This window comes from Colobus angolensis, unplaced genomic scaffold (assembly GCF_000951035.1).
Source record: "Colobus angolensis palliatus isolate OR3802 unplaced genomic scaffold, Cang.pa_1.0 Scaffold66, whole genome shotgun sequence".
In the NCBI taxonomy this organism is placed as follows: domain Eukaryota; kingdom Metazoa; phylum Chordata; class Mammalia; order Primates; family Cercopithecidae; genus Colobus; species Colobus angolensis.
In genome coordinates this window covers 1,072,067-1,079,648 of record NW_012120265.1, presented here as the reverse complement: position 1 = coordinate 1,079,648, position 7,582 = coordinate 1,072,067, and the positions used below count along the sequence as shown (strand labels likewise).

At 55.1% G+C, this 7,582-nt stretch overlaps 1 protein-coding gene across 1 annotated transcript in view; it reads right to left on the bottom strand.

Moving 5' to 3' along the window:
- MYO9B (myosin IXB) overlaps positions 1 to 7,582 on the bottom strand; it is a 119,482-nt gene that overhangs the window by 8,063 nt on the left and 103,837 nt on the right. Inside the window, exons 20-27 of the mRNA XM_011925897.1 lie at positions 7,094 to 7,160; positions 6,645 to 6,769; positions 4,595 to 4,728; positions 4,195 to 4,385; positions 2,998 to 3,096; positions 2,719 to 2,892; positions 2,212 to 2,253; positions 1,832 to 1,943 (exon numbers count right to left, since the gene is read on the bottom strand). Coding sequence (XP_011781287.1) covers positions 1,832 to 1,943; positions 2,212 to 2,253; positions 2,719 to 2,892; positions 2,998 to 3,096; positions 4,195 to 4,385; positions 4,595 to 4,728; positions 6,645 to 6,769; positions 7,094 to 7,160 — 944 coding nt within the window. The remainder of the gene's footprint in view (positions 1 to 1,831; positions 1,944 to 2,211; positions 2,254 to 2,718; positions 2,893 to 2,997; positions 3,097 to 4,194; positions 4,386 to 4,594; positions 4,729 to 6,644; positions 6,770 to 7,093; positions 7,161 to 7,582) is intronic.

Here is a 7,582-nt window from a genome sequence, read left to right as displayed (position 1 = left end):
GACCTCAGGTGACCCGCCCACCTTGGACTCCCAAAGTGTTGGGATTATAGGCGTGAGTCACCGCACCCGGCCTGGATGGCCTTCTTTTTGGTTTCCTTTTTTTCTTTTTGAGACAGGGTCTCACTCTGTCACCCAGGCTAGAGTGCAGTGGCGCTGTCATAGCTCACTAGAGCCTTGACCTCCCAGGCCCAGGTGATCCTCCCAAGTAGCTGGGACTACAGGTGTGCACCACCATGCCTGGCTAATTTCTGTATTTTTTTGTTTAGACGGGGTCTTGCCATGTTGCCCAGGTTGGTTTAGAACTCCTGAGCTCAAGCGACCCTCCCTCCCCGGCCTCACAAAGTGCTGGGATTACAGGTATGAGACACTGTGCCTGGCCTGCTGACTTCTAAACCCCCACTGCAGGCACCTGTGCCCTGACTCCTGAGAGAGGAGGCCGTGTGGGCAGGCTTCATAGCTCAAGGTGGCCATTCGCGGCCTCAGACCCAGTCTGGCTAGCGGAACCACGAGCAGGTGTTTGTGGGGATCTGTGACATCCTTGCCCCAAGTCCTGGCAGAACTAAAGGTCTAAAAGTCCTGCCAGGAGGTGGCCTTGGGGACTTGGGATGAGGATGTCATGGGGCAAAGACAACGCTACTTTTCCTTCTTCCAACCACACTGGATCCCAGGCCACCCAGCTGATGTCTTGGGAGAGGGTATACTGGTTACACTAAAGAAGAGAGTGTCTGGCACCCAGCAAGGATGGAATCAGGTGAGGGGACGGGCCTGGGTCCTGCATCTGTGTCTCAGGACCATGACAACTGACTGTTGGACAGATATGGGGTGGTGGGGCTGCTTTCTGGGCTGAAAAGACCCTGGCCCGACTGGTTCTGGCAGAAAAACACATATGGGAGAGGCCCTCTTGGCCCTGCTGGGCCTCTGGAGGCTGCCTGGGGTTGGGTCCTGGCTTGGCCACGTCAGTGACCATGGATCAGCTGGGTCATTCCTGGGCCCTGTCTGTCTCTTAGGGTCCCCTGGGGCTGAGTCTGGCCTACAGGAGGGGGACCATGAGGAGCCTGGGGAAGGAGGGGCCAATGGTTCAGGCAGTGGAGCAGCGTATACAGAGAGAGGCAGGGCCCAGGAGGAGAGGAGGCTGCAAATGTGGGCGGGCGCTGGCTACTGGGGGCTGAGGCAGGGCCCAGGAGAGGAGGCTGCAAATGGGGGTGGGTGCTAGGTCCTGGGGGCCTCAGGGCCAGCTGAGAATTGGGCTCTGCCCCTCGGGTGATGGTGGACAGTTTGAGGGGGTGGGATATGGCTGGGACAACGGTCCAGAAAGATGTGACCTGGTGCTTGGGCTGGGGTAAAGACCCTTTTTTTTTCCTGAGACTGAGTCTTGCTCTGTTGCCCAGGTTAGAGTGCAGTGGCATGATCCCGGCTTACTGCAACCTTTGCCTCCCAGGTTCAAGTGATTCTCCTGCCTCAGCCTCCTGAGTATCTGGGATTACAGGTGCCCACCACTGTGCCCAGATAATTTTCGTATTTTTAGCAGAGACGGAGTTTCACCACGTTGGCCGGGATGGTCTCGATCTCCTGACCTCGTGATCTGCCCGTCTCGGCCTCCCAAAGTGCTGGGATTACAGGCTTGAGCCATTGTATTTTTAGTAGAGATGAGGTTTCACCATCTTGGCCAGGCTGGTCTCGAACTCCTGACCTCGCTATCCCCCTGCCTCGGCCTCCCAGAGTGCTGGGATTACAGGTGTGAGCCACTCTGCCTGGCCCTGAAGCCCTCTTGAGCAGTGAGGGGTGGTGGGGGACGTGGAGGGGTTTGGGGCCTGGGCGGGGAGCCACTCACCGCTGCAGAGCAGGGCCTTGTCCATGAGCCAGATATAGGAGAGGCACTGCTCGCACGACTGCGGGATGCTAACCTGGTAGCTGGCGAACACGTGCCCGTTGTGCTCCTGGACCTGTGAGGCCAGAGAAGGGCGCTGGGCGGGGGAAGGGGAAGGCAGCCCTCCCCAGCCACTGGTGGATGATGGCCCACGGGATCGCACGGGTGGGTCTGCTTATTCAAGACTACGGCTCCGTATGTGCTGGGGAGAAAACACACTCACACGTATCCACGCACACATACGCGTGCAGATGGGCCCATGCACACATTGACACTGACACACACGTGCACGCTCCTGCCAACGTTCGCCTGCTGGGACTCTCATCCACGTGCAGCCTACTCACAGCGCGCTCCTGCTTCCGCTTCTTCTTCTGAGCTTTGCTCTGCTGTGAGGAACACGAGGAGGAGGTCGGCAGGGGCCCCCGGGAAGTGCCCCAACCCGCCCCTGGCACCCCATAACCCAGGCATCTGGGTACCCTGAACCCTCCCTCACCTGGAGTGGCATCATTGTCCCTAACACTCCCCATTCAGACACCCCACGCCCAGAAATGAGGCCTTGTTGGAGAGGGTGCAGGGCTCCCCACCAGGAGGTAGGCATGGCACAAATGGGTGTGGCATGTAATCATGGCAAGCGATGGGTAGGTATAGCATGTTGCATGTCATAGGCGTGGTATGGGTGGGGGTGGCATAAGTGATCATGGCAAGGCACAGGTAAGCATGGTGTAAGTGATCATGGCATGGCATGGTGGGCATGGTATGGGCAGGGCATGGGTGGGCATGGCATGTCAGGTGGGCTTGGTGTAAGTGATCATGGCAAGGCTTGGGTGGCCGTGGTGTGCTGGGCTGCCCACCTTCACTGGCTCGAAGTCATTCTTGGTGTAGCCACGGGTGAACTCATCTAGCAGTGACTGGAAGAGGTTGAGGACCAGGTTGGTGTCCTTCTCGCCGCGCTCAGTGGCCAGGTTGCTGACGACGATCTGGTAGTTCTCCATCAGATCCTTGTAGCCCACGTGGATCTTCCCGTTCTGTGGGAATGCTAGGCGTCACCCTGCAGGCCCGGGCAAGGGGCGGATGGGAACGACGGGTCTGAGCAGGGTATGGGAAAGGCTGCAGGCCAGGCCGCCACATACCGGGACGGAGTACATCGTTTTGATGTTGCTCCTGAACTTCTCGGTGGCTTCGATAAACAAGCTCTCGATGGGTGTCTTCTGGGAACGGAGGTCATTTATCTGGAAGGAGAGAGGAGCTGACCCTGCGTGCCTCAGGCCTGGGGACCTGCGTACCTGAGGAGGTGCCCAACGGGTCACTTGTATCCTCTCTTAAGTCATCCCCTAGGCTCTCGAGATAAAATCCAGTCCCTCTGGCCAAGCCTGACCTCTCATCTCGTCAACCCAGAGCTATAAAGCCACTGACATTCAGGGCAGGACTACTCTCCACAGTGGGGCCTGCCCTGTGCACCACAGCAGGTGAAGCAGCATCCCTGGCCTCCACCCACCAGAGGCCAGTAGCGCCCTCCCTCCAGGTTGTGGTAAACCCAATGTCCCCAGGCATTGCCAGTGTTCCCTGGAGGACAGAATCCCCCCTAGATGAGAGCTACAGGTCAGTTCAGGGCCTTCCTGCTGCCCCACACAGGGGCTCAACACCCAGCCATACCTTAGGACGGGGATGCCTGGAATGGTCTGGTCATTTCAAGATGCCTCTACTCCTAGCAGGGTTTCGTGATCCTTCTGTGTCCCCATCGACCCCCTGTGCCCACTGTGCGGCTCCCAAACGTAGCTCTATCTGCTGTAGGATTGCCCAACTCCCACCCCCATGGGGTATAACCCTCCTGAAGGCAGCCATAGCTTGTTCGCCTCCACTTCTGTTGCACACAGTGCTTCATCAATCTTTGCTTTGAGACCAAATATGCATTATTATTATTTTTGAGCCAGGGTCTTGCGCTGTCACCCAGGCTGGAGTGCAGTGCTGCAATCATGGCTCGTGGTGCCTCAACCTCTTGGGCTCAAGCGATCTTCCTGCCTCAGCCCCCAGGAGCTGGGACTACAGGTGTGTACCACCACGCCAGCTAAAATGTAAACCTTTTGTAGAGATGGAGTCTTTCTGTTGCCCAGGCTGGTTTTGAGCCGCTGGGCCCAAGTGATTCTTCTGCCTCAGCCTCCCAGGGTGCTGGGATGACAAACATGAACCACTGTCCCCGGCCTGAGCCTGCACTTTGTATTCTTGACCTGCTAAGCCCTGTGGTGTGTGTTTCAGAAAGCACTGCCTGGCTGTGATGGTTCCCCTGCGGACCGGGCCTCATGCCCCTGGCTCTCCCCTAGTGGTCCCACCTTGTTGAGCAGGAACTCGTCCAGGTACTTGAGCTCATTGGCGTTGGTGATCTGGCGGAACACCGATTCCCGCCACTTCTCTGACACCGTGATCTTCCCAATCTTGACGTTTCGGTTCTTCTTCCCTTTGCCTCCTGGTTCCTTGGTGCGCTTTTCACCTGTGGTGTGGCGGTGCTGGTGTCCGGAGGGGGCTGAGGACAGGACAGGAAGCAGCTGGTGAGGGTGGGTTTGGGGGAAGGATGCAGAGGACTGCCTACGGCATGCCTTTATCCAGGGCCAGAAACCCCTGGCATTGTGCCTAGGGCTTGGCTCACAGCCAACTCAAGGCCCCGTTTGGGGACAATGAATGTCCCCAGGGACACTGGTGGCTCTGCTGTCCCCGAGGCTGCAGGTGACCAACCTTCCAGGCCCTTCTTCATGGTGGCAGTTTCCAGCACCACGTGCCCGGACACAGCATTCTCCAACTCCTCCACACCCTCAAGGCTGTATTTCTTATCCTTGGTTTTATGCAGAAAAAGTCTCTTAAACGTGGATCTGCAGGAGAAAGTATGTGGCTTAAGTCTGAAATGAGAATGGACGTGAGGCCCAGCCTCCCTGTGACTGGACACATGGCAAATGCTCTATCATTGCCTGACTCAAAAAAGGATCTGGCCTGGCGTGGTGGCTCATGCCTCCAATCCCAGCACTTTGGGAGATCGAGGCATGTGGATCAACTGAGGTCAGGAGTTCGAGACTAGCCTGGCCAACATGGCAAAACCCTGTCTCTATTAAAAATACAAAAAATTAGCCAGGCATGATGGGTTCCTGTAGTCCCAGCTATTTGGGGAGGTTGAGGCAGGAGAATTGCTTGAACCCAGGAGGCAGAGGTTGCAGGTTGCAATGAGCTGAGATCACACCATTGCACTCCAGCCTGGGTGACAGAGTAAGACTCTGTCTCAAGAAAAAAAAAAAAACGTATCTGGCTAGGTATGGTGGCTCACGCCTGTATAATCTCAGCACTTTGGCAGGCTGAGGTGGGTGGATCAGCTGAGCCCAGGAGTTTGAGACCAGGCTGGGCAATATAGTGAAACCCCTTCTGTACCAAAAGTACAAAAAAAAAAAAAAAAATTAGCCGGGCATAGTGGTGCACACCTGTAATCCCAGCTACTTGGGAGGCTGAGGCAGGAGAATTGCTTGAGTCTGAGAGGTGAAGGTTGCAGTGAGCCGAGATCATGTCACTGCACTCCAGACTGCCAGACTAGGCAACACAGTGAGATTCTGTCTCCAAAAAAAAAAAAAAAAAGGATCATCTCATAAAGAGCAATAGCTCTTTCTTTGTACTGGCAGGAGAGTTACGTGAAGAAAGAAGGATATCAAACAGAAGCCACAGGGGGACTCCATTTTCTTTTCTTTTTTGTTCCAGTTGGGGTGTCACTCTGTCACACAGTCTGGAGTGCAGTGGTGTGATCATAGCTCACTACAGCCTCAAACTCCTGGCCTCATGAGCACAATCCTCCCACTTCAGCCTCCTGAGTTGTTGGGATTATAGGTATGAGCCATGTGCCAAAAGATAGAAAAAGTTTTTTTAGAGACAGAGTCTCATTCTCTTGCTCAGGCTGGAGTGCAGTGGTATGATCACAGTTCACTGCAGCCTTGAACTCTTGGCCTCAAGGGATCCTCCTGTTTCAGCCTCCTGAGTAGCTGGGACTACAGGCATGCACCGTCCTGCCTGGCTACGTTTTGAAATTTTTTTTATAGAGACAAGGTTTTGCCACGCTGCCCAGCTGGTCTTGAACTCCTGGTTTCAAGTGATCATCCCACCTTGGCCTCCCAAAGTGTTGGGATTACAGGCATGACGCACGGCATCCATCCAGTCATGTGTCCTTTTAAGGGACAGAAGACAGAAGACAGACACAGAGGGGAAGGCCAAGTGCTGATAGAGACAGAGATTAGAGTAATGCAGCCATAAGTCAAGGAACACCTGGAGTCCCCAAAAGCCAGAAGAGGCGGTAAGGATTCTGCTCTAGAGGCTTTTTTTTTTTGAGATGGAGTCTTCCTCCATCACCCAGGCTGGAGTGCAGTGGTGTGATCTCGGCTCACTGCAACGTCCAACTCCCGAGTTCAAGCGATTTTCCTCCTCAGCCTTCCGAGTGGCTGGGATTATAGGTGCGTGCAATCATGCCCAACTAATTTTTGTATTTTTAGTAGAGATGGGGTTTCACCATGTTGGCCTGCCTGGTCTCCAACTCCTGACCTCAAGTGATCCATCGGTATCGGCCTCTCAAAGTGCTGGGATTACAGGCGTGAGCCACCACGCCTGGCCGCCTCATGCAGTTTCTACTAAGCAAATGCCTTTGCGAACGTGCTTTGTAAATATGATTGGTTTAGGAGGCCACACTGCTGCGAGGCCCTGGCAGGGACCCCCCGGGCATCCTCTGGTGGCCTGAGTTTCCCCCAAGCCCCATACTTACTTAGAGTCGACCTGAGAGCCCGGGGACAGCCCTGCGTCTGGCATGGAGGATGCGTCACCTGACTTCTTCTTCTGGACAGCCGGTTTCTTCGTGCTTCGCTCTCCGTCCGTGGTTTCTGCTGCAGGCTGCAAGATGGTGTGGGGAGGGGCTGCTAAGGAAAGGCTGGCAGGCCTGTGCTAGATGGTGAAGCCCCTGCAGGCATTTACACTCCATCCACCGACCTCACTTCCCGCTTTTTTTTTTTTTTTTCTTTGAGATGGAGTCTCACTCTGTTGCCCAGGCTGGAGTGCCGTGGCTTGGTCTCAGCTCACTACAACCTCCACTCTGCCACCGGGTTCAAGCGATTCTCTTGCCTCAGCCTCCAGAGTAGCTGGGGTTACAGGCAAGCGCCACCACACCTGGCTAATTTTTGTATTTTTAGTAGAGATGGGGTTTCGCCACGTTGTTACCTGAGCCTTGGCCGGGGATGGGAGGAGCTTGGAGACATCGCTCGTGGAGAAGGAGATGCGCCTCTCCCTGCGAGATCACAGAAACATGGCTTTTACTGACTAGAGTGAGTCAGTAGCATTCTCTTGTCTCAGTGGTTCTTAGGTTCTCACCTGGGCAGTTGTGACCCTGTCAGAGGACACTTGGCAATGTCTAGAGACAGTTTTGGTTGTCACCACTGAGGTGGGGGGAAGGGAGTGGGTGGGTACTTCTGGTATCTGGTGAGTAGGAGGCAGGGATGCTACTCAATACCCTACAGAGAATGGTCTCCACTCCAGAGAGTGATCCAGCCCCAGATGTTGAGTGTGAAGGGTAGGAAACCTTGCCTTAGCCCAAGAGAGCCTGTCTGCCTGCCTATCTATCTATCTATCCATCCATCCTTCTACTCATTGTCTATCTATCCATCCATCCATCCATCCTTCTACTAATTGTCTATCTATCTATCCATCCAT